This window comes from Canariomyces notabilis, assembly GCF_033297395.1.
Source record: "Canariomyces notabilis strain CBS 508.74 unplaced genomic scaffold N656scaffold_39, whole genome shotgun sequence".
Lineage (NCBI taxonomy): Eukaryota > Fungi > Ascomycota > Sordariomycetes > Sordariales > Chaetomiaceae > Canariomyces > Canariomyces notabilis.
Window position 1 is genome coordinate 32,622 of NW_027041861.1, and position 28,000 is coordinate 60,621.

The 28,000-nt window shown below is 54.0% G+C and overlaps 10 protein-coding genes across 10 annotated transcripts; 4 read left to right on the top strand and 6 right to left on the bottom strand.

Annotated features, from left to right (window-relative positions):
- Nucleotides 1-224: 224 nt before the first annotated feature.
- Nucleotides 225-1,462, top strand: N656DRAFT_840235 (aldo-keto reductase-like protein; the record flags this gene model as incomplete). Its single annotated transcript, XM_064818930.1, has 5 exons — nt 225-441; nt 517-527; nt 597-654; nt 728-1,254; nt 1,294-1,462. The coding sequence occupies exons 1-5, from the start codon at nt 370-372 to the stop codon at nt 1,460-1,462; spliced, it is 837 nt and encodes a 278-aa protein (XP_064665239.1). The 5' UTR covers nt 225-369.
- A 129-nt stretch (nt 1,463-1,591) lies between these two features.
- N656DRAFT_849195 (uncharacterized protein) lies at nt 1,592-2,987 on the bottom strand. The gene is made up of 2 exons (XM_064819332.1): nt 2,664-2,987; nt 1,592-2,564 (listed from the first exon to the last, which is right to left on the bottom strand). Exons 1-2 carry the CDS (start codon nt 2,884-2,886, stop codon nt 1,786-1,788), a joined length of 1,002 nt encoding a protein of 333 aa, XP_064665240.1. The 5' UTR covers nt 2,887-2,987; the 3' UTR covers nt 1,592-1,785.
- Nucleotides 2,988-5,422: 2,435 nt separating this feature from the next.
- On the top strand, nt 5,423-6,683 carry N656DRAFT_469064 (thioredoxin-domain-containing protein). The gene is made up of 3 exons (XM_064809750.1): nt 5,423-5,686; nt 5,853-6,370; nt 6,426-6,683. The coding sequence occupies exon 2, from the start codon at nt 5,912-5,914 to the stop codon at nt 6,329-6,331; it is 420 nt and encodes a 139-aa protein (XP_064665241.1). The 5' UTR covers nt 5,423-5,686; nt 5,853-5,911; the 3' UTR covers nt 6,332-6,370; nt 6,426-6,683.
- A 296-nt stretch (nt 6,684-6,979) lies between these two features.
- N656DRAFT_802435 (WD40 repeat-like protein) lies at nt 6,980-10,291 on the bottom strand (the record flags this gene model as incomplete). The annotated part of the gene is made up of 3 exons (XM_064818241.1): nt 6,980-9,692; nt 9,769-9,914; nt 9,986-10,291. The coding sequence occupies 3 exons, from the start codon at nt 10,289-10,291 to the stop codon at nt 6,980-6,982; spliced, it is 3,165 nt and encodes a 1,054-aa protein (XP_064665242.1).
- A 2,585-nt stretch (nt 10,292-12,876) lies between these two features.
- On the bottom strand, nt 12,877-14,509 carry N656DRAFT_469263 (uncharacterized protein). The gene is made up of 3 exons (XM_064809751.1): nt 14,494-14,509; nt 13,906-14,430; nt 12,877-13,833 (listed from the first exon to the last, which is right to left on the bottom strand). Exons 2-3 carry the CDS (start codon nt 14,191-14,193, stop codon nt 12,976-12,978), a joined length of 1,146 nt encoding a protein of 381 aa, XP_064665243.1. The 5' UTR covers nt 14,194-14,430; nt 14,494-14,509; the 3' UTR covers nt 12,877-12,975.
- A 1,248-nt stretch (nt 14,510-15,757) lies between these two features.
- On the top strand, nt 15,758-17,755 carry N656DRAFT_802437 (P-loop containing nucleoside triphosphate hydrolase protein; the record flags this gene model as incomplete). The annotated part of the gene is made up of 1 exon (XM_064818242.1): nt 15,758-17,755. One exon carries the CDS (start codon nt 15,758-15,760, stop codon nt 17,753-17,755), a length of 1,998 nt encoding a protein of 665 aa, XP_064665244.1.
- A 4,206-nt stretch (nt 17,756-21,961) lies between these two features.
- On the bottom strand, nt 21,962-24,198 carry N656DRAFT_784999 (carbohydrate-binding module family 35 protein). The gene is made up of 5 exons (XM_064816282.1): nt 23,950-24,198; nt 23,515-23,867; nt 23,383-23,455; nt 23,076-23,324; nt 21,962-22,982 (listed from the first exon to the last, which is right to left on the bottom strand). Exons 1-5 carry the CDS (start codon nt 24,037-24,039, stop codon nt 22,392-22,394), a joined length of 1,356 nt encoding a protein of 451 aa, XP_064665245.1. The 5' UTR covers nt 24,040-24,198; the 3' UTR covers nt 21,962-22,391.
- Nucleotides 24,199-25,119: 921 nt separating this feature from the next.
- N656DRAFT_785001 (methyltransferase) lies at nt 25,120-26,306 on the top strand. Its single transcript, XM_064816283.1, has one exon. It carries the CDS (start codon nt 25,439-25,441, stop codon nt 26,192-26,194), a length of 756 nt encoding a protein of 251 aa, XP_064665246.1. The 5' UTR covers nt 25,120-25,438; the 3' UTR covers nt 26,195-26,306.
- Nucleotides 26,285-27,290, bottom strand: N656DRAFT_469407 (uncharacterized protein). The gene is made up of 2 exons (XM_064809752.1): nt 27,186-27,290; nt 26,285-27,119 (listed from the first exon to the last, which is right to left on the bottom strand). The coding sequence occupies exon 2, from the start codon at nt 27,019-27,021 to the stop codon at nt 26,434-26,436; it is 588 nt and encodes a 195-aa protein (XP_064665247.1). The 5' UTR covers nt 27,022-27,119; nt 27,186-27,290; the 3' UTR covers nt 26,285-26,433.
- N656DRAFT_802440 (uncharacterized protein) lies at nt 27,206-27,963 on the bottom strand (the record flags this gene model as incomplete). Its single annotated transcript, XM_064818243.1, has 2 exons — nt 27,206-27,792; nt 27,957-27,963. 2 exons carry the CDS (start codon nt 27,961-27,963, stop codon nt 27,206-27,208), a joined length of 594 nt encoding a protein of 197 aa, XP_064665248.1.
- Between the last annotated feature and the right edge of the window lie 37 nt (nt 27,964-28,000).

A 28,000-nucleotide genomic window follows, 5' to 3' on the forward strand; every position in this document is an offset into this window, starting at 1 on the left:
ACATTTGTAATGTCCCTTGGCACTTCCGGGTAAGGTACCTGCTTAGGCCTGAGCCAAATCAGGTACAGAGGAGTCGGTCTCTGTTAAGAGGGGTAGTAGAGAGAAGAATTTTCGCATACAAAAGTTTGGGTAGCACTAACAGCAGGTACTGTATGTACATTTGTTGGACTCGGTTAGAGGAAAGAACGGGGGATGTTGCGTCATGATTGCTGTCACTGAGAGAACAGGACTAACCTTATCACGTCTTAAGGTTATCTAAGGTACCTTAACTCCGACAGCTCCGTAACTGCCGTGTTATGTGTACGTCCACACCAAAAATCCTCGATTCACAGTCAAGGCGGTTGAGCCTGGTCAATTCGCACAAGCAATATGGCGCCCCTTACTATCGGCACAAGGATCAAGCTGCCTAGCGGTTACGAGATTCCCCAGCTGGGACTCGGTGTAAGTACTAACCTGCGGCGATATCACTCGACTCGATATATCCCTGAGACGGGCAACTAATTGCCTCGTTTTCAGGTCTTCCGAACGTAAGAACTTATGACTGCAACCAGGGACTGCAAGTACTCAGACCGGATAGACTGACTGCGAGTGTGCAGACCACCAAAAGACACCGAAGGATGTGTCAAGGAGGCATTCACAGCCGGGTATCGACACGTATGCTACTATTACCCGTTCTGGGACGGATCCATCTCCCACATACACAGCCCGTTTGACACCTGAAATACAGATTGACTCGGCAGCATACTACAGAAACGAGGCCGCTTGCGGACAAGCCATCAGGACCTCCTTAATTTCCCGAGACGAAATCTTCTTTACCTCCAAGGTCCCGCCCTCCAACCTTAGCTACGAAGGAGCCGCGGCCCAGGTCAACAAGACGCTCGCCCAGTCGGGCCTCGAGTACATCGACCTCATGCTGCTGCATGCACCTTACGGCGGCTCGGCGAGGCGCAAGGGTGCCTGGAAGGCCTTAGTGGAGGCTGTCGAGGCCGGCAAGGTGCGCAGCATCGGAGTGAGCAACTACGGGGTGCACCATCTGGACGAGCTGGAGAGGCATATTGCCGAGCTCGAAGCCGAGCGCGGGGGGAAGGGCAAAGGGGGCGTCATCAGCGTCGGCCAATGGGAGATCCACCCGTGGTGCGCACGCAGAGACATCGTTGAGTGGTGTTCCAAGCGCGGCATTGCTGTCCAGGCATATAGCCCCCTGGTTGTCGGACAGCGCTGGGGTGAGCCGGTGCTCAAGAAGCTCGCCGACAAGTAGGGCAAGAGCGAGGCCCAGATCCTGATCCGCTGGAGCTTACAGAAGGGGTTCATCCCGCTTCCCAAGAGCGTCAAACCCGAGCGCATCCGGGAGAATGCCGATGTCTACGACTTTGAGCTTACCCCGGAGGAGGTCAGCGAGCTGGAGACGGACGAGTACTCGCCTGTCTGCTGGGACCCAAACACGGCGTCGTTGGATGAGTAAGTGATCATTGCAGAGATGTTCAGGCATCGATTTGGCGGCAGACACTTCACGAATTGAAAGTACCAGTAGCCAACAAAAACGGCCGATAGCACATAAGCAATGAGAAGTACTGGAGAGATATTGATACATATCCCGCTCCTCATCGGTTTTCCTGGAACTGCTTTACTGTCCGGTTCAACCCAGCCACAGTTGCCCCCTGATACCTCAGCTAAACCACTACTAACCTTTACTCTTTCACGATGTACAATCTACCCCTTCCCTGCTACTGGCTACGCGATGGTGTACCACCTCCAGCTAATTCCGCAAGCACGGTGAGCACCACCCTAATACATGCCTTCCGTTTCCGCCCTTGCAAACAGCTCGCCCACGCCCACCAGCTCTCCCCAGCCCAGAGCCTCCCTCCCAATTTCCAGCACCCACTCCAACTCATCCAACGACTCACCCGCACCGGGCCAAACCCCTCCCTCACCCAAACCCGGTCCAACGCTCATAGCCCCAACCGCAAATGCCAGTGTCAGAACAATCCACGCAGTAGCGTCCCCGGCGGTTACACACCCTCCCGGCTGGCGGAACTCGACCGTCCCGGTACCACCTCCACCAGGCGTCACACCAGTAAAATTCCACTTGTACACCTTCCCATGAAGAAAGCTCTCATGAGCCTGCATGCGACGCACCCTGCCCAAAGGCGAGTCAGCCGAGACCAGATTCATGCACTCCACGACCCGTTCCACACCCGCATCACCAGAACCAGGAGTAGCGGCAGCCTCATCAAGCCGAGCAAGACACTCCCCCAGCGACAGCCCCGCTAGCGGGGGACTGCAGCGGTTGCTCTGGCACCAGTACGACTCTGAGTTCGAGCGGCGGCCAGCGGGCATGAGCCTGTCCAGCGCGGGTTCAAAGTACAAGACTGTCTTCGCCAGCGCGGCAAGCTCGCCCGCGGAGAGCGGGACGGGGGTGCCGGACAGGTGGATGTGGGTGGAGCATTTGGGGGAGGGGGCGATGAGGAAGTGCTTGTGCAGCGTGGCAAAGATGGTGGTTAGGTCAGACTGCCAGCGGGAGGTTGCCGTTGCTGGGTAGATGGGGGAGACAAGTTCGATGCCGTCTGTGGGGGGAGGTTAGTTATCTCAGCTGTTAGGGCCGAGTCGTGGTGAAGGGGCAGGGGAAACAGGAGAGCAAAGGGACGCTGGAGACCGGGACTTACAGTGGTCGTGTGACGGCGGGATGCTGACTTCCTGCACCAGCGACCATTTGCGGTACTTGCTGGCCGACTTGTCGTTGCTCGCCTTGATGTGGTTGGCGATGCCTGCCTTGGTGAGTCGCTTGTTCACTTCTTCGGCAAGGGACTTGAAGGTTGGGTTTTTCTGCTTGCGGCTTCCGAGGAACAGTTCTATCTCCACACCGAAGAGGAACGAGCCGTCGTTCATTTTGGCAGATTGGGATTTCAGGGGTAAGTGGAAAGTTGAGCTCTGGCTCGGGAGATTGACATTAAAAGAGCATATACAGCACAGAACAGGACAATGTCTGCCGAACCACGATGAGAAGATGGATTCGCGAGTATGTCTTGACTTTATTTATCGTGGTACTAGAATCGTGGCCCAGTTGCTGGTACTCACCCGACATTGAGCGTCGTACCGTACAACGTAGCTCACAAGCGACATCATGAAGACGCCAACCGGGCATCCAAGACCCGACGATTTCACGAAAGCCCATTCAACTTTTACTCCAGTAAGCTGGGATCCACGGTTCGATATCCAGTAACGTGTCTTTCACCAAGGGCCAACTGAAACCTCTAGTCCAGGACAAAGGGCTGAGTGGTTGTCGATCTTCAGTCCTTCGACAATCTAGGGCTCCTCATGTGGTCAGTGAAGGTGAAGAATGGTGAGACCATGACGAGACCCCGAGAAGGGCTCCATCGTGCGGTCATTGCCCGTCATTCGGGGTGACTATCACTCGTGGACCCTCGACGAGTGGCAGCCGAGACCACCGCAGGTGACACACTAGGGGCATGACCTGGTTCTCAGCGTCTCGCCTGAACCATGGGATGTGGATCGTAGGGGAATCTAGAGTAGTACTTCGTGGGCTTAAGGCTCCTGGTGATCCACATGGCGTGGAGAAAAGGGGCTATGCCACTAACGACCCCTGATGGCGCTTGTGTAGGAGCCCTGCGAGGTCGCGGAATTAGCTTTGGATCTTGATATCACACAACTGTAAGCGCCGTCAGATCTGTTTCTGTTCTAGACATAACTGCGGCGTCAAGATGTGAAAATCTTTCCAAGGCTGGACGCGGTACTTTCCGCTCACGTAGGGGAAAACAAGTGCGGTCGCTGAAAAGGGGCGTGGAGAGGCACCCAATCATGCGCTTCTTCGAGAAGCAACCTGCAAGGCGGCTGTCTCACCACCACATTCGAGAGAGAGCAGAGCCGCATCGTCATGTGGTACAGGATTGAAGGTCGGGCTAAGCAACGGTGTGGGAGTGACGCTACGGTGCGGCGAGAGGCGGTCCCCTGTGTGACTTGTTTGCCTAGGTCGGCGGCTTTGCCAAACCTAACGCGGCGTCGTTGGCAGTGCAATTGGCGAGGCGCTTCGAAGCATTTCGTTGAGTTGGAGCGGGGCCTGGTCTTCCAAGTTTCGCCGAGAGGGTGTACGGTCTGGCGGTGTAGGCGACCCTAAGCGCCGGACTAAGCAAACAGGTTGCCGGGATCGACCTGCTTAGCCTCGCGATCGGACCCCAAAGGATGAAGCGCCAATATCAGAAGCAACTATGGGACCAGGACCAGGCTCAGCAGGCTAGAGGGTGACTGCCAGGAGAAGGGCTTTAACATATTTGAAATACGACGCCGCCGGCATGAAACAGCCGCTTTGACCTTGGGAGCTTCGGTGCCGGGATGGTAACTCGGGCCGCAGCCTCGGCCGCACACTGCGTCGATCCCGATTTGAAACTTGGCTACCTAAGATAACATCGGCTTGTCCTTGCTCAGAGCAGCTAGAAGATTAAATAAGAAGTCGGCTAGGTAGAACAGGAAGAATGCACTATAACGGTGGCAGCAATAAACAGTGTTGAAAGGAGATGAACGTTGGAAATTTCCAGGTATGGGCTCAGGGGAAGATCAGTAACATCATGATAATAAAGGCTCCATATCTGCATGTGCAATCTGGCAGCATCAAGAGCCGTGGTAATGGATTGTTGAATTTCTCACGATATCTACTCAGATAGGTAGGCTACGATGTCACGACGAGTTAGTAGGTGCTCAACTAGGTACTTGGACGTCAACCAACCTCTCGTAGTAAGATACACTCTGTGACTGAGGGTTTGGGAGCCCAGCCCAGTTCCGAACCTTGAAATGTCAAAACCTTGGGTTGATGTGTCCAAGCTATGGATGTTCTGTTTGTGAGTGTGACCTGTGAAGTGAAGGACTTGAAAACAAAGGTGGATTTGGAAAGTCTCATTGATTTCCGTAGTTGTGCTCAGGAGGTGTTGGGTTGTAACGTTAACTCAGTAATGACCAGGAGAGAGATAGGAGTTAGTACGTAATTTAGGTTCGTCGGCAGCCAACTGCAGCAGACTGGTATTTTTTCTTACCTCTTGGTCCTGATTCCAGCCCCCCAGTTTCTGATCTTGTTAGTAAGTTCCTGCTATCCCGTGGGCGGCAACATTGATTCCTCATTCCTGGCGAACTTCAGGTTAGCCTGCATTATATACGTACATGCAGCAGTTTTGTGTAACTGCAGTGCCCAACTTCGAGGAACATCGTATGCATCGTATCTCGCAAAGTTGAGGCAACGTCCTGATAACAATGCAGGTTCAAACCCAACCGCATGAAACGAACCCAAGAGTCGAGTACTGCCTGCTCAAAGTGACTTCCTAGGCAGGCACAAGGCAGCAAGTACCGTCCTGCGGGAAGCCCGCTCCAAAAGCTTCCTTGAGACCTTGACAAACTCAGTGACTCTAGCCACTAAGTATGACACCATCGTCATCTTATGCACGTTTTCGGTGATCTGCATTTCTCAGCAGCGACCTAAATCGGGTTCCCGCCATCGGGGCCCTCAGTAAGATCCACCGAGGTGCCGGTGCCCCGCGCCAAGTGATCGCTTGCAGGACTCAACATCGGACTCTCCCGCAACATCCAACCGCATAACGCTATCGCCTGGCCCTAGGCGCAACAATAGGGGCAGTGTTGAAAATGTCAACCTAGGCATTGTTGCCTGCCGCATTATGCAAGTACAGTAGGTAATTAAATTACCTGTACAATCCATACATAAGGTAGGTGCGGGCGGGTGCGGCGGGCGGGTGCGCCCCACCATGGCCTTTAAAAACCCCACGATCACCACCCCGTCCAAAAGGTGCAAGACCCCTCCTCCCTGCCGACCTCCACTCACTACTGCGACAAAGCAGACCGACCATCTGAACTCGACCCCTACAAACCCTGAAACCCCAACATATCCCCAAAAATGGCCGACAAAGTGCAACACATCGACTCCCTCGCCTCTCTCAAGTCCCTCACGGACAGCACCAAATACGTGGTCCTCGACTTCACGGCCGTGTGGTGCCCGCCGTGCAAGGCCATCGCGCCCATCTACGCCAAGCTGGCGGCCGAGCATGCCGTCGAGGGCAAGCTGGCCTTTGGCAAGGTGGACGTGGACGAGGCGCCCGAGGTGGCCAAGCAGTTTGGCGTGACGGCCATGCCCACCTTCCTGTTTCTTGTCGACGGCGAGCTGGCCGGCGTCGAGGTCGGCGACAAGGTCTCGGGCGGCGGCGCGCAAATGGTGGAGGACGGCAGCACAAAGATCGCCTCGATACGCGGGGCCGACCCAAAGAATCTCGCCGCTGTTGTCCAGGAGCTCGGGAGGCTGGCCAGGGAGGAGGCCTGAGTCGGTGAGTGAGCGTCTGTTAGGCTTATTTCGGTCCTGGTTAGAACGGAGATCCCGACGGCTGCGGGGAGATGCTGACTTATGGGCTGTTTAGGGCGCCTATACCTTGGGTAGGACGTTCTCGTTCTTCGGACTCAGACTGTTATCCGGAGGATGAAGGAGGACTCAATGAAGGAGGAATGCCGTTGTAATAACGGTGCTTTCGGAAGGATACCATGGGATCGACAACTTCCTGATAGAGGAACATGGCAATGGACCTGCGTCCCAAGCCCATTTCCAATACATTACTCAATTAGTTTGGGCAAACTTTCCTGAGCTGGAAATACAAATGTATGTACGCCGACAATGCTTGACCGACAGAAGTCCCCGTGTAAGTAGACACATGCGTGCGGCATATTTTGTCGCAGCTAAACCCAAACCTGCGGCCCTGGGATATTTGACTATAGGAACAACAATTTACCCAAGCATTGCATACTATCCAGTACGCTGTGCACGAACGCCATGCCAAATCCGCAGACGAATGAGCACCGCGCCGTTGAGCCACTCCGTGCCTCCCATCTGGGGGCTTCCCGCACCTCCCGCATGCAAGCTTCTGTTCTCCACTGCGCTTCCTCGCCCTGAACTCTTTGCCGGCGCAACTGCGGCACGTCATCTCCGTGCCGCCAGCATCGCTTCTTCCCGAGCCTGGCCGGTGAGGTCCGAGCTCAGCCGGTTCAGGAGTTGCCGGAATGGCGACCCTTCGTGGCTGACACGCACCGCGTGCATGGACGAACGGCCCCCTCCATCATGTCCCGCTCCACCGCCACTGGGTGGCTGGGCGGAGCTTCCCTCATAGTCGGGGCTTCCTTCTTGTCCAGGCGATGCCGAAGGCCCCGGACTTCGTCGTCGAGCATCGTCAGTCGACCCCCTGACTTCCCCTTCGTCGCCCGAGGTATTTGTCTGACGCCGAGATGCAGATAAAGACAAGCGGCCGCCACTTCCCCGCCTACGTCTACCGTTCAAACCCTGAGTAGAGGAGCTTGCCCTAAACCCCGTGATTCCGCGCCACCGATTCAAATTCCAGAACGACGAACTCCCGCCCGCAGAGTCCAACTGCTGCCGCTCACCATCGTCTGCGGCGTGAAAAGTGAAGCTCGGCGTCGGGGGACACAACGGTCCATCATCTTGAGAGCTCCGCCTATCGCTGGCTGGCCGGTCCTTGAACAACCGCGCCGGGGATTTCTCTGGTGGGCTGCTATAAGTGCTCATTGTGGGACTTGTCACCGTGCTTTCTCCACGAGCTCGAGCTGGCGAGTGGCCAAAGTATGGCTTCTTCCTTGCCTCTCGCGCCGGATTGGCGGCAGAGTTCAGCGATGTTCTACTGGCTTTGGCCGGGCTGATGGACCGCTCGCTGGGAGCTGGGGTGCCCCCGCCGTTGAGCAATCCGCCGCCGCGCCTGTCACCGCCGTTCTCAATGCCTTGACGCCAGCTTAGAATGCGTTCCGGGTGTCCTCCAGTGGCACTCAACTGGAGAGAACCAATCGTAATCGGTGCGATGGACTGGCTCAGCGAACCCCTCCGGCTGTGCACCGTACTGCCGGCACTGGTTCGGGTCAGAACACTGCCACTTCGGCCCAGCCCGTGGCTTATGAAGCCGTGAGCTCCAAGCTTGCGGCTGAATGTGCTGCCAGTCTCCCAAGAATCATGCTTGCGCTTAGCAAAGGCACAATCCTGCCGGAAAACCTTTATAATCCCAGTGTCACCCGTCGTAACAATGATGTGCCCATCATAATGGGTTGACCTCGCAATATAAGCCGCGCTGGGCTCCGGGCGCTTCACTGGCTCAGCGGGCGCTGGCTTCTGTGTGTCGTTGGTCACCGCCACTTGACTCGCTGCAGCGCTCGCGGCTTCTTCGAGGCTCTGAAGCAACACGGGTGGCGGATTGCAAAGGTCGTAGATAGGATCACCACTCTGTCCAAGAAGCATCCTGGTTTTTGTTGGCGCAAATAGCGCCGTTGTGACAATCTCACCATGCGCCTCGAAATATTCACAGGGTGACTTGTCCTTATCTGTAACTACGGCGGCGTGGCCAGTAAGGTTCCAGATAAAGGTGTTTCGGTCCTCGCTCCCGCAGATCACGTACTTTCCGTCGTCAGAGAATGTTGCGGCGATTTGGCTACACAAATTCTCGTGTCCCTTGAACTTCACCTCCAACGACTTGTCACGCAGATTATAGATGCGTATTCGGCTGTCGTTTGATGTAACCAGGACTCGGACTTCTCCGCTGTCTGGGGAATCTGAGGCCTCGGATACTGAGCCAGAGTTTGGCAAGTTTGACGACGCCAGCTTGGTCGGACTTGGCGGCGGAATAGCCACTGTTTGTATACCGGTGATCTTGCTTCCCTTGGCATTTCTCCCCCGAGAAGACCGTACGTGAACCTGAGAGGTCAGGTTCAGTCCTTCAGTTTCATAAAACATGCAGAGCCCGTTGAGGAGGCCTGCTATCGCAACCTTTCCGTCTGGAGAGAAGGCGACAGCCGTGACAAGGTCCGGGAGCTGGGCTGAGAACGCGACAGCCCTGTCCGGGATACTCCACAGCCGTAGCATGGTGTCCAGGGAGCCAGCCAGAAAGAAGCGATCGTCTCGGGGGTGGAAGGCGAGTCTAGTCACAAAGTCTTTATGCTTGAATGTGCAAAGACACTCATCTCTGCTAAGATGCCAGAGTCTGACCGTCTTATCCATGGACGACGATAGCAGGAAGTTGTTCTTGCTCCAACTGAGGTCGAGAACCTCGCCAGTGTGTCCTTGAAACTCCTTGATAGGTTGGTCCCTAAAGACAGGCGCACTAAGCCTCTCTCCAGTGCCGCCACGGGCAGCCTCGTCTTCCTCATAAGCCCGACGCTCCTCGGGGGTGGATAGGACAGCCCACACCCTGACCACGTGGTCTCGCCCTGCCGAAGCTAGGTATCTCCCGTCCTTGCTGAATTCTGTGGCCCAGATAGCACCGCCTGTCCTGGTCAACCTTCTGTCGCTTGTACCAGCGACGCTAACCGTTACCTCGGGGTTCTGGCCTGTCCGCTCGGCAATCTCGTGATCGTCTCCCCGCGGACGTGTCCCGACCAACTCTTGGGCAAGAAACATGCGGTTGAACTCGCGCGTCTTTTTATTGCTCGATCTTATTCGTATGTATCGCGGTGGCTCTTTGTGGTGCGGAACGAACCCCCCACCCACCAGGGGGCTGGCTGGCGACTGGCCGAAGACACGGGCATCAATGCCGCCCAATCGAGCCTCGTTACCAAACTCGGAATCCGAATCAAAGTCTTTGGGGTCCTTCTTTCGGCCACCTCGAATGTTTAGTCGGCTAAGGAACGAGCTTCGGCTCCTGTATCATGTGTGGTACGCGACATGTCAGTTGTCGGTGGACAAGATGCCGTCAAGGGCTACTCTGGAGGGCATACCTCTTGTGGCCGGCCGCCTCACCCACGGCGGCTGCATTTTTCGCTGATAGATCGGAGCTGGGCCGGGCGAGGCCCTCGGCCATTTGGGTAAGGCGCTGCGGAATGGATATGTCGGTAGTGGTATGAGCCCTCAAGGTCAATATATGCTACACGGGAAACTGTCAGCGTCTCCCTAGAGAAATATTGGTAGAAGTGCGTTAAAGCCCGGGCCCTGTACCTGCGACAATGGGTCAATGGTCGAGGAGCCGGACGGTTGGAGGGGAGGTCGTGATAAAGTCCCGGTAGAAGCTACGTCGACAGTACTTCCAGCGCCGTTGCCGGTGCCAGGGATCGATGCGATATCGTTACTCGGCTTGTCCGCATCCTCGATCTCGGCTCCGCCTTCCTTCCGTCCGTCCTTCTCTTTCTGAAGTATTGTGTGGCTGCTCCGAGAGCGTCTCGAGGGGCTGCTTTTACCAGGGCTGAAGGACGGCGGCGTCGGCACACTCTGGGTCTGGGCGCCTGCGGATGCATGTGCTGCCATGTTAGGATGCTTTCGCGACCCAAAAAAGAAATAACGTTAAGAGAGTTGGTTATACGCGTATAATACCGTATAGGATCGTATAATATCGTACACAGGAAGCTCAGTGGAGGGGAATCCACCGGCCGGCCAGACTGCAACTGCAGCAGCGCAAAAGGGTCCCGGGTAGTTGCACAAAGTAGCGTTCGCAATCAAACTACATGAAAACAGGAATAGGTAGGGTGCTCCATACACAGTAATGACCTGGAAAGACTTACCTCCGGCGTCAGCCAGGCTGGCTGATCTCGGCAAAGACCGTGATGATAATGTGCCGAGCGTTCTGCGCGGCGACGGGGGTTCACCGTTAACGTCACTGCTGGATCCCCCAACTCGCGGAGAATTCTCGTGTTGTCGCTCGGATGCTGGCGTGGCGGCCTTTAATGTAATTGTCGACCAGATGCCCGTCATAATCCCAATATGCAGACATGTGAGCCACAGGCGCAACTGCCGATGGCCCTCTCCTGTGCAACGACGGTTGGTGAACGCGAGTTTGCGACAGGGCTGCCAGAAACTCCTCGGACTTGGGTGCCTAGGCGTAACTTAGAACCCGGACCTGATGACGCGCGTTGCTTGACGCATGTCAATGCAGGCCAAAAACTGCTGCAAGAAGCTAGGTAGGTACCCGTGGCCCGCCCCACTTATCCCAGCATTGGGCGACCCATGCCCAGGCTAATTGGTGCTCTACAGCTCAACGCGCAGGTCAGCTCAATGCGCGATTTTTCATTACTTTTGCAATATACCACTAAAACCATAGCAAATTTAACTATTTAAAGCAGTAAAAAAGCTCTATAGAAATGGGTATATATTAGGAAGCTAATTAATTATATTAGAAGTTTTCTAGAATAAAGGTAGCTATTGCTATATATATCCCTAAGTATTATCTCCAACTGTTAACTACCTATTCAACTACTATACCCCCCTGTAGAACTATAATGAGCTATTCTAAATATAAAACAAAAGAAGAGCTGAAAGAATACATCCTCTAGGAAGCAATAAAATATCCTAAAGAAAACCTAGAAGTGAAGCTAGCTATTATTATATAGAATTATAGAGTTTATCAAGATAAGCTTTATTATTGCTTATAGGATATTAGACCTAAGGATACCTATTATAGCCTAATAATAAAGTTATTATTAGCTTAAGAAGTTGCTCTTTACTAGGATATTAACTAGCTTAAAGTAGTTAATCTTATAGTATACCTTTACTTTATTACTACTATAGCTAACTGTTATGAACAGACTTTACTAGCGGCCAGGCATGGTCACAGCCGCAGTGCGGGGAGCCGCGGCAGCCAATCGCTCGACTAACTAATTAGAGTGGATTACTAAGAAAAGAGAGTGAGCTAATATAAAGGATCACTGGGATTATGAAGTGAGCTAGGTGAGCCAGCACAAAGATCACTAGAATCAAGGAATGATCTTCGAAGACAATCATTAGTATATTAGATAGCTAGTTATTCCCTTGAAGGACCTGCCAGAAGTTCTCCAGTAAGCAATGCAAGCAGTTGTGTATACTACTGTGTGAACACTTGCTTGTGCCAATTGTTGTAGACCCTTTGGCTCTACCGAACCTCACCCCGTCTAAGTCAACCTTCAGTCTGAGGAGTCCCTTTCAGTGGTAGGGGACCGAGATTCGTCACATCTAGGGCAAAGAACTATATAATAGTACTGCGCTAGGCCCTATAAGCTAGGTAAATATAGTTAATTAGCTTCCTAATATGTATTCCCAACTCTAGAAGGCGTTATAACTATTCAATCCAGCTAGTTGTAGGTAGTTTTGGTCAATCGTAGCCAAAGATGTAGGAAAACTGCGCATTGAGCTGGCCTGCGCGTTGAGCTGTCGAGCACCAATTAGCCCGGGCATGGGTCCACCAATGCTGGGATAAGTGGGGCGGGGCACGGGTAGTTGTCGTGGCTCGGCTCGGCTTTTTTATGTGGGTCCACTGTCCCCTAACCTTAAGGTACCTAATTATGTCATCGACGGACTCGCGTCACTCAAGACCCCACGTTGTACGGTGGATTACAGTTCCGGGTTGGCCCAAAGTATTTCACCCGGCCATTGCACAACATTGTCCATGATATAAAACCGAGTAGTATACCTAGCTATAACTACTATGAGATGCCTAATGCAACGTCGGGAGATGGGAGGTATTCGACATTGGAGAACGGAACCGGAGAACGAGGGAAGACAAAGCTCCATTCCCGGTCCCGTCATGCCTCGGCTCCAGCCTTGAGTTCGGTAGGTTGCTCTGCCGGGCGGGGAGCTGCAGTGGGGCTCCATCATGATTCCAGCACCTGCCTGCCTCTGGGTCTTCGTAATGACCAAGCACCACCAGGTCCCGAGAGGCAAGAGAGATCTCCCTCCGTAGGGCCTTGGTGACACGACCCGGCACACCTTACACGTGTAGGTACCTGAGTCTGATGCATGACGATGCAGCAGTTGAGTCGCCATGGCAAATGCCGACACGGATCGAGCGATGACAGCTGCCGCTCATTTGTAAGTACGGATACTGAAGCATCAGACAGCACACCAGCAGCCTCCAATGCCGGCAAACGAAGCTGTGTCACAGCATTCCGGAAATTTCACCGACACAAGTGACGGAGGGAAGGGAATCTCTCGAAAGTGGAAACCCAGGTCCTCTCAAAGGGCTATAATATTGTAGTTCCCTCTGCCGATATTTCTACGTCTGCCGCCTCCTCGTCCTCGTCATCTTCGTCGAGATCGAGAATCGGATATGTCAAAATCGCCGCGATCCCGCCCAGCGCATCCAACCGCTGGCCGCTCTCGTGGTCGCTGCTAAGCAGCCGGGCCTCTCCGCCGTCCTCCTTGACCTTGTCCACAAGAGCAACATACTTTTTCCTCGTCGCCACGTCCATGCTTCTGAAGAGCGCATTATTGATCAGCAGAACCCCTCCTCCGCGGCCAACTGCGCCTTCAGCGATTGCCTTCTCGACAGGTTTTGTCCCGTACCACGCCCTCCCGTCGTCCATGCGCAAGCGGTCGTAGAATTGGTCCATTAGCATCGTCTCGGTTGTAAACCTCGTGTCGCGCATGGTCTTTTGCACTTCTGGGCTCTTGAGAACTTCGTTCAGGCTGTGGACGTGGCCGGTGCTGGAGTGTACCACGACCGCCTCCTTTGCGATGCGTTGCAGTGCCTTGTCAGCTGTCCTGGATGCCTCGGATTGCATGTAGGCACGGAAATCCTGGGCGACGAAGCCAGGGCTTGCAAGCAATAACGTCCGAGAGGTGCTGAAGTCGACAGCATTGCGCAGGGTTGACAACGTCTTCTCGTAAAAGGATGCCATTCCCCCCGCTGTGTCCTTTGATGATGCGCGCTTCTTCGGAATCGAGCTTTCGATGCGGTGCTTGACGATGGTTCGGATGTCGGTGATTAAGCAGATGTTGGCAAGGCCCTCCTGCATAACGACGGCAACCACCGCGTCGGGCCTGTCCTCGCTGAGCGCCTCTCGAAGTGTCTGCAGTGCCACCGAATCCCATCCGGCAATCTTCCACAATGTAAACTTGAGGTCTGTCTTTTCGTATCTTAGGGTGATGGTGTGATGTTGGCCGACGCTCACCCACTCGTTCTCGTTGACGACGGTGCCCGAGACCTTCAGCTCCGACGCTAGGGGGTCAAAGAAGGTCGACTTGACCTTGATGGACAGATTCGTGCGCACGCTCTTGACTGTCGCAGAACCTGTAGTCGTTGTCATGGTGACCTTGCGAAACGCAGGAGCGTTAACGACATCGCCCACGGCGATCAGATTGTTGGCATGCCACATGTCCTCTGGCTCCATGATGAGGAGCGAAACGCCGGCCTCCTCGTCGATGGCCTCAACGGTCTGCCTTTTCGATGCGAATCGCATATTGTGTATCTGTACAGGGTGAGAGGGGCCAGCACAGAATAGTCTCTTGCTGATGATGGAAGTGCAGCCGTCCCAAGCCCAGGATGCTCAAGCTTCAGAGGGTGACCGTCGCACAGGTGGTGGCGGGGTCGAACTGGCAATGGTGGGGCAGGGATTTCAGGTTGTGAGTGGACTCGATCGAGAGGCAGGAGCTGAATGCGGGGCAGATGATTGTCTAAGGCCCAGATTCCCCTCAGGCTGAGCAGTTGGATTCTCAGCAGTTGTGTAAAGGGCAGATTTGGATTCTTGAGGCTAGTTTACCTATTCCCTATATACGTGGATTTCCGGCACGCGCATGCTATATATATAGGCCAATATATAGGGGAGTTCTTTGAGTCGATGTGGACTTCCAGGTTGTTGCGGGCTCGCGGGGCACCCTACTGTCAAAAATACAGGACCTGCTTTGTCCTGTGTTTTCAAGTCATAGTGGCGCCACAGCTTTGTTCAACTCTCCTAGTGAGGAACGTAAGCGGGATGAACGGGTCTGCCTGCGCAACTTCATTTTGGCACCGACTCCGCCAAAATCAGCAATGTCCCTACGGCTGCGGATTTGGGGATTCGTGAAACGGGCGGTTTGCTCCCTCGCTCAGAGACCACCTAGGTACCTGGCTTACTATAACACTCTGACTCTAAACTCACCTTGTGAGAGATCAGGGGGCACAGCGTGGGATGCATCAAGTCACTATGAGCTTCGCCACTCTCAATTCTTACCTAACTCTCTGTTCAGGCTGCAGTGTAACTTACAGTACACTACAGAAACATTACACATTACACACATATCTCTACAGCATTACCTTAGGGCTGAGCCTTCAAACTGATCAACTCCTGGCAGTGGTTGCCAATCGGGTGGGCATTCCAAGCAGGTTCACTTCAACAACTCCCGTCTAACGTCCAGTCAGAAAGTTGCACCACCTGAAGATGGCTTCGGCAGGTGACGGAGATACGCAGTTGGCCGACATTCTGTCCTTCAGGTTTAGTGGACGAAGTGATTGGCTACTTCAGGTACACGTACCTACTGTCCATCCTTCCATGCATCCAACCGCAGATTTCAGATTCTCGGATGGCGGGGTTGACCACAGTGGGTTGACCCGGAGCACTTGCGGCTTCGCTGCAGCCTAACAAAATCTCCGATGAAACTTATCAAGCTCCAGTCAACCAAGTTCCAAGCCTCATCTCGTCAAGGTGAGGCGTTGTGCACATGCCGTCGGGACGGGATGCTAAGTGCGCGCCTTGCCGACGCTAGCGCCCACCAGGTCGACGGGAGTCACGACTAAGCCTGCTGCTGCCTTGCAAGCTTGATGGGCGATACCTTGTGTATCCGTACGTAAGACGTGCATGTACGGGAGGTTGGATCCAAACTCCACTGTGTCCGTCCCGGCGACCAGCAACACTACAAACGCCTAGAGCTTTCTTCGTCTCTTTTCGCATCGCTGTGCAGTTGTCCGTTGCCAATTTCATCCACCCGCCTCGCCCGGCCTCGGACACTCGCCTCACCGCCATTACTAAGGTAACCCCTTTTTCCACCATGGATAACTTGCTCGCCCTGGCAGGCACCTCATCGCTTTTGAACGGCGCATCGGGCACGACCATCCAGGACCTTGAGGAACGAATCCCCGGTTTCGCCATCTTGCAAAACTTCTTCAAGACATGGCTAAAGCTGGATCTCGCGTCTATCCTAACAGTTGCCGCCCTCATGGGTGCTGCCTCAAGTGGTGTCAGCAGCATCCGAGACACTGGGGCCAAAATCTACTGGTGGATAGTGCGCTTCCTCACGGCTTCCATTTCTATCGCGGGCAATGACCGCCTCAATCGAGAGGTCCTCAACTGGCTGGGTGCCCATATACTCACAAAGAGGAGAACGCGCATCCTCACAGCAAACTCGGAGAAAGTGCTGACCGACACTTGGCACTATCATCGTGTGTCCCAGGAACGTAACGACTACACCCACGACAGTAGAGCGCCAGTGCACTACCTGCCGACATTTGGCACAACCTGGTTCATCCACAAGCGCAATCTGTTCATGGTACGCCGCATCTTGACGAGCAGCTCCAACACTGGTTGGTCGTTTCGCACACCGGACGAGTATGCCGGCGCTCCTGAGGGCGACGAGCCGCTCGTGATCATGTGTCTCGGCCGGTCTGTGGAACCTATCAAAAAATTCCTCGAAACCTGCCGAGAGTTCGCCGACAAGCAGCGTGAGGCGTACGTCACAGTTCGAATCAGCAAGGGCTCATACAACGACTCGTGGGATACGTCGATTCTGCGTCCTATTAGGCCTCTAGAAACGGTGCACTTTGATGAGAAAGTCAAGGATGCGCTGGTTGCTGATATCGCCAACTACCTGGACGCCAACACGCGCAAGTTTTACAACAGGCGCGGTATCCCCTACCGGAGAGGGTTTCTGCTGTATGGGCCCCCAGGCACGGGCAAGACATCGCTCTCGCTCGCACTGGCCGGCAAATTCGGGCTTGAGCTATACTTGATCCACATCCCGAGCGTAGGAAATGACGATGCTCTAGAGAGACTCTTTACGGCCTTGCCGCCGAAGTGTATGGTGCTTCTCGAAGATATCGACGCAGTTGGCATTAAACGCCGTGCATCGTCGAACGATGACGACAGCAGCAACGACAGCGACGGTGATGGTTCGTCCTCTTCGGACGAAGATGAGTATGGAAGGTCGAGGGTTACGCTCTCCGGTCTGTTGAACGTTCTTGACGGTGTTGCATCGCAGGAAGGGCGCATCGTGCTCATGACGTCCAATTTCGCGGAGAAGCTGGACAAGGCCCTCGTTCGCCCCGGTCGAGTGGACAGGATGATATACTTGGGCCACATCTCGCCAAGGAGCAGCGAACTCATGTTTCTCCGCATGTATGCCGCCGACGCGGACAGTGCGGCTCCAGGAAGCCGGGACCTGCAGGTTTCAGAGGATGAACTAAAGAGGCTGGCCCTCGAATTCAGTAAAAAAATCCCTAATGAAGTCTTTACCCCAGCGCAACTTCAGGGGTACCTTCTAAATCACCGCGACTCGCCTGTTGAGGCCACTGCCAATGTGGAGCGATGGGTGCAAGAGGAGCAGCAGACGATTGAAGCGGCTAAGGAGAAGACGAGAAAGGCTGCCGAACAGAAAAAGAAGAGGAAGAGGGAAAGAAAGCTGGTTCGAGCGGCAGAGATGGCTGAGGCGATGCGGAATTACGTCTCAGACGACGAGCTCGAGACGTTGCGTCAAAAGGTCGAGGAGAAGTCCAAGCGGAAAGCCAAGAGGCCAAAGGACAGCGTAGACGGGGCGGAGGAAAAGGGTAACTCAGAGCCCCTGGACGAGCCGAAGAGCTCTGGCCACATGCCGAACGGGCTACCGAGCAGTCACGACTCAACTCTAAGTGGCCCTAATGAGGCTTCTAGTCCTGAGAAAAGCGCGACTGGTGGCACAAACGAAACAGCGGGACCCGGCGAGTCCAAGGAAACGAGCACTGAAGCGGAACCGGTTTCAGCTGAGACTGATACAAAGGTCCCGAGTCACGAATAGCATTCTTGGGGAACCCTGATAATGAGAACCGGAACAGGAGCAATATGAGAGAAGTTGATAGATAGGGGTGCTGCGTATATAAGCTTCATGCTTTGGCATTGGCTCAGGTTCCTACTTGGAAACCATACCCCCTTTTTCCTTTCACCATTGTTACCTGTCTAAGTGGACATGGCGTCAAGTCAACTTCGAGGAACCCTGGCATTCTCTCACAGCGATCAAAATAGAAGCCAAGAATTAAAAACGGGGCGATATGATGATATCTCAGTATTCGTGACCAGGTACTCTGAACCCAAAGGAGGAACCTACAGCTACGGTTGTTGATGACCTCACCTGCCCACAGTGCCCAGGGCATGATATAGACCAACCTGTGGTCTTAGCCATGAGTGTTCCTCTGCCTTATGGTAGACTAAGGGGATAATATAACAAAATGAGTACTTCCCATGATACTGTACCTTAAGGTAGGTATGTTTCTGTATGTTTGTGGTGATAGGGATTTGATTAAGAGTGTTGTATCCCTGTTACATACCACAGCTCGATAAGGTATCTTTACAAATGTGGTCCAAGTCCTCGAGACCTGTCGAGTAAGAAGCACATCCTGGCAGAATGAACTTCAAATTGCTCCATATTGGCCCAGATACTAGAGTGAGTCAGGCTGACTAGGTTCCTTAAGGTACCTTACGCAACTACAAATGGCCCAGGACTAGCAACGCCGGGAGAAGAAAGATTGCCAGTGAGGTCAGCAGAGCCAAATACCAGCAGTCAGCCTTTAAGGGAGGAGCGACACTCATGCAGTGAGAATGATCACCAGGTTGTCGACTCTTTGCACTGAGTGAGCTAGCTAGCTGCCTGTATTTGAAGTCATATTTCAGAAAGAACAGCTAGGTACGCGTAGTCCTCGCCCCTACAGGTAGGCTATCCTACCATCTCTCTTTTACTTATAGCCTACATCCTGCTTCTCTTATATGTATCGTGAACTTCCAGCATTCGGACCATGCGTGTATTCCCTGCGTTACGACGGGAAACACCAGATTTTAGAGGCTCTGCTCGGCTGTACCAGACTACCAGTCCCTCCAGTCCGGAGGATTCGGATGCGCCTCGACGCCAAATCAAGGGCAATCTTTACAATCTTCAGGACCACTGAACCTATAATCGAGGAGCTACAGCACATACCATGTATTCGTCGGATGCTGAAGAATTAGGATATTTCTCTACCGCTGGACTTCACGGCGATAGAGTTCTTATATGTACTTGTACCGCTCCCGGACGGTCGTCCCTGAAGAACTTGGACGCAGGGTGGCAGAAGAGTGGCAATTGGCGGAGCGTAGAGAAGAGAATGGGTAAGTCGGGAGAGAAAGAGAAGCTAGGGGACTGGAAAGGAGGCAGGAGAGAGGCGAGGGGGGACGGGACAAGCAAAATCTGTACATACCGCAACAAGGGCGTCCCAAGAGAGAGTGAGCGGTACATTACAGTGGGTTCTTGTATGGACAACATGTATTCTACGTGCGATCCAGCTTGTACCTCGGGGATTTTGGTACGGCGCAGCCAGAATAGGTCACTACCTACCTATTTCGCAGGGCAAGGTACAAACTACAAAGAATAGCTTCATGACTTCCATCCCTACGTACCAAGAGTGGAACCCTGAGCTCAAGAAAGACTCAAGAGTACCATACCTACGGATAGGTAAGTTCCATGTTGCGGGCCCAGCCTCCGCAGGATACTAACGCTATGATTTTGTCGTGGCCACCACCTCACAAGCACAAGCCTAAGGTAATTTGTGCGGAGCGCCCACTGGTCTGGTCTGTGATGAACTGCACAGGTCCAATCAGACTTGCGGCTCCTCATGATGGAAGGCGGGCCTCCAGCAGACGGTCAATTGGGGGCCGGTCCAATCAGATTTTGCGGCCGCTCTTCCGAAAAATGACGTGGACTTACTGATCCCTGCAGGGAGGCCGACCACTTTCGGGCATCCGGTCCTCGGTGCGTGTGATCTGACCTCAGATGCCATATAAATATTCCCTCACCTTCCCTCCTCCAATCCTTCCACAGCCACAAGCCGGATAGTCTCCCAATTCCCTCTGTTCGTCTCCCAAGTGACCATGCTCCGTCACTTCCGATTTCCCGCGCCGCAGATTGCCCCGTCCAAGGGATTCAGAAGCCCTCAGACAACTCTTACAGCGGATCCCTGAATTCACGCGGCCGTTCTTGTCAGTCGCATCGCACTCGGCGACATTCGTCACCCCTCCGGCTTCCATCGCCTGAAGCACCTAAGGCTTACTGGCAAACATCTCTAGTCACGCGTGCCGTCACGTGGCGGGGTCCGGTTGAACGTCGGCTAATACAAACCTCTGTCGAGACCTTATTCTCATTCAGACAGCAACCGCTGGCCGCTAACATGCCCGCGAACCATCGTCATGGTCGAACAAGGCTCCCATCAGACGACCATCACCGTGCCGGCATCACCCGGCGTGCAGAATCCATCTGCAAGCCAACGGTAATAGACTCGCCATGATGACTCTTTTCGGAATTCCCAATTCCTCAACCCCAGTTCCCCGCATTGTCACAGTTCTCGACGTGGTCGAATCAGAATGTCACCAGGCCGAGCTTATTGAGCCTTGTCACCGAAGTCTCGCATAAGGGTGGTTGCATTTGAGCGATTTTCAAGCTCGGTGAGTGAGATTTGACACGTCACACCGGATGCAGCATGCAACAAGATTTTCACAAGCTGACAACTCCCTTCCAGTGTCCCTTGATTGCAATACGATGATACTCGCACCGTGAGAGTTTTCCTTCGTGCTCAAGGAGGAGGGCATGATGTTCAACTCAAGCTTCTATTCGGCGACTTGACGGCGTCTAGAGCGGTCTATGCATGTAGACGGCCACTCCAAGCACCCCGACCTCACAGTGACTTCGTGAATCGGGCATTACAACACCCGAGCCAAGACGCCCGCGGATGCGGGTGAAAATTCCCCTGCATCGATGGGCTGGAGACCCAGAGCATCATCAAACCCTGTCCGGAGGTCCGCGGTCAACGTTGCCTTGCCGGATGAGGATAAAACTCGTGCCGGCTGACTGTGATTGGCGCAAACGAGCTGAAACTTCACACATGAGGTTGGCCGCTTGGAGAGATCTTGAGCATGGGTGATCTGTAAGGCAGAGAAGCGGCCCTGCCTGGTCCCAAGGGGGGTTTCCGAACTGGAATTGATTGAACCTTGAAAATCGGCGGGGCCTTAGGAAGCAGAGGTCAACACTGGAAGTACCCGGCGGCCCTCGACCGATCGACCTCGGAGTGCTAGACACACGCCATGCATAATGCCGGTCAAGTCCGGGACTCGAATCGATACATCTCGACTACCATTGGCAATTTCGCTGACCTCGAAGGAGGGGCGTGGGCGCATCGTTGGCGACTCGGCCGGCGGGCTCCAGTTGACAGGGAAGTCGAAGGCAAAACGGAGAAACAGATGCTTTCTGTCCTGTCCGTATCTTCTCCTCTAGTTGGGATTCATAATTAAGCGTCTTGAAAGGCAGTTTCGCACTCGAAATCTCATTCCTGAGGATCTGTGTCTTCTGGACTACGTCCATCTTATTGGTGTTAAACTCAAAAATCAGTAGAACCCGGCAGAGTTCAGCCTTCGATGTCTTATCCAGGCTCGTCGAGTCAGCAGCCTGACTCAGGGTACCGCATCCGCTAATAACCCGCACGATTGCCGTCGAATGCTAACGACACTCTCCATGGCTTATAGATTGATGAGAGAAGCTTCCTCAGCGTCCTCAAACTCTCTCTCAACTCGCCCCCTGAACCCCCGATTCCTGGCCGGACGCCGCGTTTCAAGATACCTGACAGAGCCCTCGACATCCGGCAATACCCTCGTCGACCTCTCGAACGGTACGACAAACGTTGCTACCGCCACGGCAGGTCACGAGAAGCGGATCGCAGAGGAACTTGCCAAGCTGAATGCGAAGCTCCCTTGACGGAATCGGTTTTATCTCAGCCCTCCATGAGGCCCTCTTTTCTTCTATTAGATCAGGGGTTATGAGGACTGGGATAACACAGCTTACTGGAGCTGAGATATCGACAAGTGAGGGTTGCGGCCATGTCGACAATGACTGTCCCCGGCACTTTCATCGGGGCATCCATTCTCTCTTACTTCAGCAGGGTTAGTTGGAATACAAATACTAGGCCAACAACAATGCCCTATCACTCCTTAGTTCGTCACCCTTGTGGAACCTTTTCTTCCGTTTAGCACTTGGTGCTGTGCTGTGACAATTCCGCCATTTGTCTCCCCTCTGTTGGTGGATCGAACCCTCGCCTGGACTCGCACTTCATCAAGCTCTTCAACTTCTCTTGAACCTCCACTCCCCAAGGCCCACACGTCTTCAACTTTCCCCCCCGCCCCAGACGGTTGCTTCGGGTCGATATCAGATGCTCAAGCGGGCAGCGGCTTCGTGGCGCCAGCCGAGGCTTTCTCTGTGAAAGCATCAATCAGGCTTGGCAACCGCTTCCCTTGAGCACAGATGAGTGAATCGAACATGGACGTGCATGTCCCCTAGCACGTGCTCCCTAACAGACTCGGAGGCACATCGAGAGCATTTGCATTATTCACCTATCCTAGGACCGATACTAGCTCCATCCACTCCCTTACTGCACCGGAACCATCAAACGGTCGATATCCGGACCCCACCCAGACCCAAGCCCCTCAATCACAATCGAATTCGTCGACCCCTTTCTGAGGTTGGCATGGAGCGTGCTGCTCGCGGGGTTCCCCTTAGCCGGCAAGAAGGCAACTTTCTGCCCAGCATCCCCATTGATTCTCACATTCGCATAGCGCGGGCTGCTGTCTCCGTTGAGGTACTTGATGCGGATGGTAGTCAGACCGTCAATGTCGCTGCGGATGCCGCTGAAGGTGACGCTGCCCTTGTCCGGACCCCCGATGTATCCCGCGGCTACCTTGTTGGAACACTCGGAGCAGCTGATATCCCGCGCCTTGCCACCGTAGGTTGCTCTCTCGGCCTCGTAGCTGGTTTCGGCCGGCGGCTGCTGCCATGCGGCAAAGTTCGAGGTCGGAACCCAGCTCACGAAGTTCTTCATGGTGACGCTCGTCCCGCTGATGCTCAATGGCAGCCATACATAGGTGCTGGCCATCAGGTTGTCTTTGACCCACCTGTCTCCCATGTAGATGGCGGTGCTCTCGCTGGTTTTGAGGATGAATGTGGTTTGGGAGTTGTAAGTCTGCGTTTGGAGTCGATGTTAGTAGTTCTTCTTGGGTTGAAGGGCTGCCTCGGCATAATTTGTGCCCCTGACAGTGCTGGCAGCACAGCTCACCTTTGACCCGCTGTCTGCAAACTTCTTCCATGCCGACCAGCCCGATCTGAGATTGGTTGAGGTCGTGTACTGGTTCTCATTGGCGTCCCATCCCGTCATCATGGAGGCAAACATGAAGTACGTTTTGCCCAACTTGACCATAGCGGGTGCCTCGACACGGTTGCCGCCCTCCAACCTCCAAGAGAAGACGTCGGTTGTGGGAGATGTGAAATCATCCGACAGAGCAACGATACGAAGGCCGTAATCACGCTGCTAGGTTTCAGTACCCGTGCACCCAGTACCGGTATGAGTGAGAAGGAAAACAAACATCTTCGGTCAACAGATACCCTTTGCCATCGTCGTCCTTGAACAGGCCCATATCGCGACTTTCCCTCCCCAACCTGCAGTAACCGCTTTAACCCCTGACATGAGGCACGGTGGATCTCAGGGGCTTACATACGGCTGAAAGCTCCGGAGATACTGGTACCTCCCGCATATGGAATCACCCGTTGCCACGGCAACCCTGGCCTCGCCGTAGTTGCTGCTGTCCATGTGCATCCACAGCACATACTTGCGGGTTTTGTCATTGTAGATGACCTTGGGCCTCTCCACCACGCGATTGGGCCCGAGATCGCCGGAGCTGGTCCGGGACAGAAGTGCGCCCACCAGCGTCCATTGCACGAGGTCGGTCGAGGCGTAGCAGTTGACGTTGGAGAAGGAGTGCCCGCCGCTCTTGTCCTCGCCAATCATGTAGTAGGTGCCATTCTCCTGATAGACTCCCGCGCCGTGGGCTTGTAAGTGTTCGCCGTTCGACTGGACAGTACCAAGACGTCTAGGTGGTTAGATGGTCCTTTCGCACAGCCAAATTGGATAATAGCAGACGGGACACGCGTACACTTGTCCAGGTACCTCCCGGAACAACTTGCAGGCTCGCGATTACGAGGCGAGAGAATATCGCCGGTAGTGCAAGTGACAGGAGCCTCATCTTCAGTATCGAGAGCAGCCCTTATGCTAAAGTCAACACTGATGGGCGGGTTAGGAAAACTTTTTTCATGACGTCGGCATGAGCAGAGCCGGTATATGGCCCCTTTATAGAAAAATATTGCTGCAGCATCTGCGGGGATGCAATTTATTCGGATCTTGGTAGACGGTTGCAATGCCCGGGCCCTGGAGCATTATATCGGTTCATTATAAAGTGCTACTGTAGTTGGAGCACCCAAATCCCTACAAGATCCACCGCACCCGATCACCCGGCTGAGGTTGCAACTTGCAAGCCGGGACTCGATTATCGCACCAATGCTCTGTCGGTGTTCGGTGTGAGGTCTGTACAGTGCATCCAGGTTACATGTATGTACATAGTCCAGTGGGACTGAGGTCGGTTGTAACCGAAATATCACGGCCTCACTGCGACTCAGGGGCTCGAGGCAGGGTGGCCTGTGAACTACCGGGTTTCCTTCTCGGGCCCCATCTTAACCGAAGCATCCCATCATCTCGGGCTTTTATGCTCCACTGTCGTAGGGGATGATTGCAGGGGCTTTTATCCGGTGCGGTGTTTAAGTCACCGCTCCCCATAACCCCATAACCCTGCTATACTGTGTAGATCCTCTGTTTAACTCATTCAAGAGTCATGATATTTCCTAAGGTTCGGTCCAAAGAGCAAGAATCAGCAATGCGAATAAGACAACCTGCCTAATAAGAGATACGAATTGAGACAGAGGGACACAACAGCTCCAACGCTGGCTGGAGTTAATGATGCCTAATTCACCAAGTAGGGCATGCAAGGCTTCAGCAGGAGTACCTAAGGTACCTTACACTGGCATCACTAGAGCTTCGTTCATGTTGCAGCAGAGCCTGAGACATCTGCGGGATGATGAAGAGCTCGCGGAGTGATTACTGCAGTGATCTATATGTTCGCAGGACAACAAGTCACGGACTCATGGGACGTAAGAGAAGGTACCTTAGTTATTCTCGAGTATAGAGTACCTAGCTACTAGTATGTACATCACTTGAGGTAGGTAGGTTGATGATGGGAATAGCACTTCTAGCAATCTGGTAACTTGGCACGTATGTGTTACCTACCTACTAGTAGTAGGTACCTACCTTATACGGAATGATGCACGATTTGACCTCCAATGAAGCAGTGGCTCCAGTTTCTTGGCATCTTTTCCGAACTAGGCCGGTGTGACTCCTACATGCGGGTGCGGGGCGCAATCCGTGCTCTCAACTTCAGCTTCAACGTCGGCCCAGCCTGACGACACGGCAATATAAGGTATATCTTCTGACCGAGCATCGACGAGCCCCTCGACTCCAGTAGCGCCCTCGAGAGACCGATAACTACAAACCCAATCAACCCCGAGATACTAGTACCTTACACTACAATCCAAATGGCCGACCTCGAACTCACACCTACCGAACAAGTTCCAACCGACCTCAAATCCCGGCTCAAAGCCTCATACGACGCCATCGCGCCCACCTACAACACCTGGACGGAGTCACACGGCCCGCTACGGCTACGCTATCTCAACCGCGTCCTGTCACTGCTCCAACCCCGGCATGATGCCAGCGGTGCGCCGTCTACACGGAGGATATCCGCCCTAGAACTGGGCTGCGGCGCCGGCCTGCCTGTCACCAAAACACTGCTGTCCCTCCCAGACACTATCGACGTGCACGTCACGGCCAACGACCTGTCATCGACCCAGATCGCGCTCGGCAAGGCCCGGCTCGGCGACGACCCCCGCCGCATCACCTGGGTCGAGGGCGACATGATGGACCTTTCTTTCCCTCCAGACTCGCTCGACCTGGTTGTGGCGCTGTACAGCGTTATTCACCTCCCGCGGGAGGAGCAAGCTGTGCTGTTGGAAAGGGTTGCGGGGTGGTTGCGGCCGGGGGGGTTGGTGCTGGTGAATTTTGGCAGGGAGGAGATGGACGGGGCTGTCATGGAGCGCTGGCTTGGGGAGGAGAAGGGGTGGATGTATTGGAGTGGGTTTGGGGAGGCGAAGACGTTGGAGGTGGTGAGGGAAAGGGCGGGGTTGGAGGTGTTGGTGTCGGAGGTTACGAGTGATGATGGGGGGACGGATGCAGAGTTTTTGTGGGTTATTGCGAGGAAGAAGGGAGAGGGAGAATCACTGCCAGGGGTGTGAGGAGGGCTGGGGCTTTGGGTGGTGATGTGCTTCTTCTCCACTTCCAGTGACGCGCCGAAACCGTTTATATCAAACAGACCACAACTTTCAAATCTATCTCCTGTGAAGATGGCCCTATGCTCATACAAGTACAGGCTGTACTTCAACCCATGACCGTGATAGCTTGTAGTCCCCAGCTGTCAACTTTGACAGGTCAGTCCCGCAGCACAGGCACGATGTCAGACATGTATGACTCGGAATTACTCTGGCGTCAGATGGAACACGCCGAGCTGCGGCCAGTACTTTGTTACATCCAACTCAATGTCCATTTTGAACTTCCACCTATGCCAGGGCATGGGCGGGGGAACATTTTGAAGTTCCCAGGCGACGGCATTTTCTGGCATCTCTCCAAAGCCGTGGGTGTCGAATAACCAGAACCCAAACACATGTTGAGCGTTCTTAGACCGTTCCAAGCCCTCGGCATCAGGGTTATTTACCTCCCTGAATACACCATCAGTGAATTCCCGGTCCCAACGCTTCTGTTCGGTCTTGAGATATTCATTTGCCTTTGAGCATGACGTGATTGCAGGAGCAGAGCGCCAAGTGGGCCAAGTGATGAGGAACCTTGAATCCAGTCTCTTCCCTTCGGGCCGGGCGATGTCGAATATCCTTTCCATGTCCTGCCAAAACCAGAGACTGGCCCGGGAGTCCCAGCCAACGCAAAAGAGACCTAAGTCATCTCTGATGGGACGTGGGTCAGGCCCGATGAGAGTAAAACCTTCGACTAGCAATTCTAGCGGAGTTGCCCGGTTGAATCGTATGCGATCCGTGAGTTCCGTGACCATCATACGCTCCCTTCCTCGGTGGTATAAATATAGTGTCTTCAGATTTGTAAGGGTTGATCGGAAGGCCTCTAATGCCTGTGGTGCGAGGGCTTGAGGTTCTACTAGTAATCGAGGTTAGTAGGCGCTTCATTTGGTAACAAAGGGGGCGAGATATGTTACGGTCGTACCGCTGGGTAGCCACCTGAGTCTATAAGGAAGACCGTCGCCCAACCATCAAGTTGCGGATCCCATGGCCCTTCGGGTCATAAGCTTTGCAGTCGTAGAAGACATCCGCCAAAAGATCTGGCGGAGCCAATGGTACTTCTGTATGTTCATGTTCTCCGGTGACAAGGATCTGGACGTGAAGAAAGTCGAAATCGGGGTTGAAGTAGAGGATGCGACTAGTCACAGCGTCTAGTCCCTGGCTGCAAGGGAGATGTACGCGGTAGAATGCCAAGGCGGCTGCCCTAGCCTCGGAGCTGACGCGGAGCAAGGGGCTATCCGAGTGGTATTTGTCGATTGACAAGGAGTAATTCTTGCCGCTTCTGATATTGCCGAGGTGGTTCTTCTGGGTGTAGGAACCGGCGGGATCGGGCCTGTCGCTGGACCGAACGCCGATGTGGAGAATGCGGTGCTCTTGAAGAAACGTGTCCCAGATGTCCCGTCGAAGCTCGAGCGGAAGGCGAGAAAACAGTTGAAACTTCCGGTCGCTGGCAACGGTGGAAGTAACCGTTGAAAAGCCTGGGATATCCAGCTTTCTCCATGTTGGACGCCATATCGGCTTATTGGCAGCAACTTGGGCAAACGAGTGGAATCGACGTTGTTAGTTTGGTGTGATCTGTGGAGTGAGAAACATTTGTTTTGGAGAAAAATGCCGTCCTAGGTACCTTAGGTAGGTAGGTAAGGTAAGGCAGGCTGCCTGCACGTGGTTCTGCCTTAAGTTGAGCCTATACTCGTACGGTGCATGGGAATAACGTGATACATAGGTAGGTAAGGTACCCTT

What these genes read in the sequence shown, in the direction of transcription:
- N656DRAFT_849195 (XM_064819332.1), bottom strand. Translation starts at nt 2,886, where the DNA reads ATGAACGACGGCTCGTTCCTCTTCGGTGTGGAGATAGAACTGTTCCTC. An exon ending in CCCGCCGTCACACGACCACT is followed by an intron (nt 2,565 to 2,663) that starts GTAAGTCCCGGT and finishes CTCCCCCCACAG; the next exon opens with ACGGCATCGAACTTGTCTCC.
- N656DRAFT_469064 (XM_064809750.1), top strand. Translation starts at nt 5,912, where the DNA reads ATGGCCGACAAAGTGCAACACATCGACTCCCTCGCCTCTCTCAAGTCC.
- N656DRAFT_469263 (XM_064809751.1), bottom strand. Translation starts at nt 14,193, where the DNA reads ATGCGATTCGCATCGAAAAGGCAGACCGTTGAGGCCATCGACGAGGAG. An exon ending in TCGTCAACGAGAACGAGTGG is followed by an intron (nt 13,834 to 13,905) that starts GTGAGCGTCGGC and finishes ACATTGTGGAAG; the next exon opens with ATTGCCGGATGGGATTCGGT.
- N656DRAFT_784999 (XM_064816282.1), bottom strand. Translation starts at nt 24,039, where the DNA reads ATGAGGCTCCTGTCACTTGCACTACCGGCGATATTCTCTCGCCTCGTA. An exon ending in GGTATCTGTTGACCGAAGAT is followed by an intron (nt 23,325 to 23,382) that starts GTTTGTTTTCCT and finishes GAAACCTAGCAG; the next exon opens with CGTGATTACGGCCTTCGTAT. An exon ending in TTGCAGACAGCGGGTCAAAG is followed by an intron (nt 22,983 to 23,075) that starts GTGAGCTGTGCT and finishes CTCCAAACGCAG; the next exon opens with ACTTACAACTCCCAAACCAC.
- N656DRAFT_785001 (XM_064816283.1), top strand. Translation starts at nt 25,439, where the DNA reads ATGGCCGACCTCGAACTCACACCTACCGAACAAGTTCCAACCGACCTC.
- N656DRAFT_469407 (XM_064809752.1), bottom strand. Translation starts at nt 27,021, where the DNA reads ATGATGGTCACGGAACTCACGGATCGCATACGATTCAACCGGGCAACT.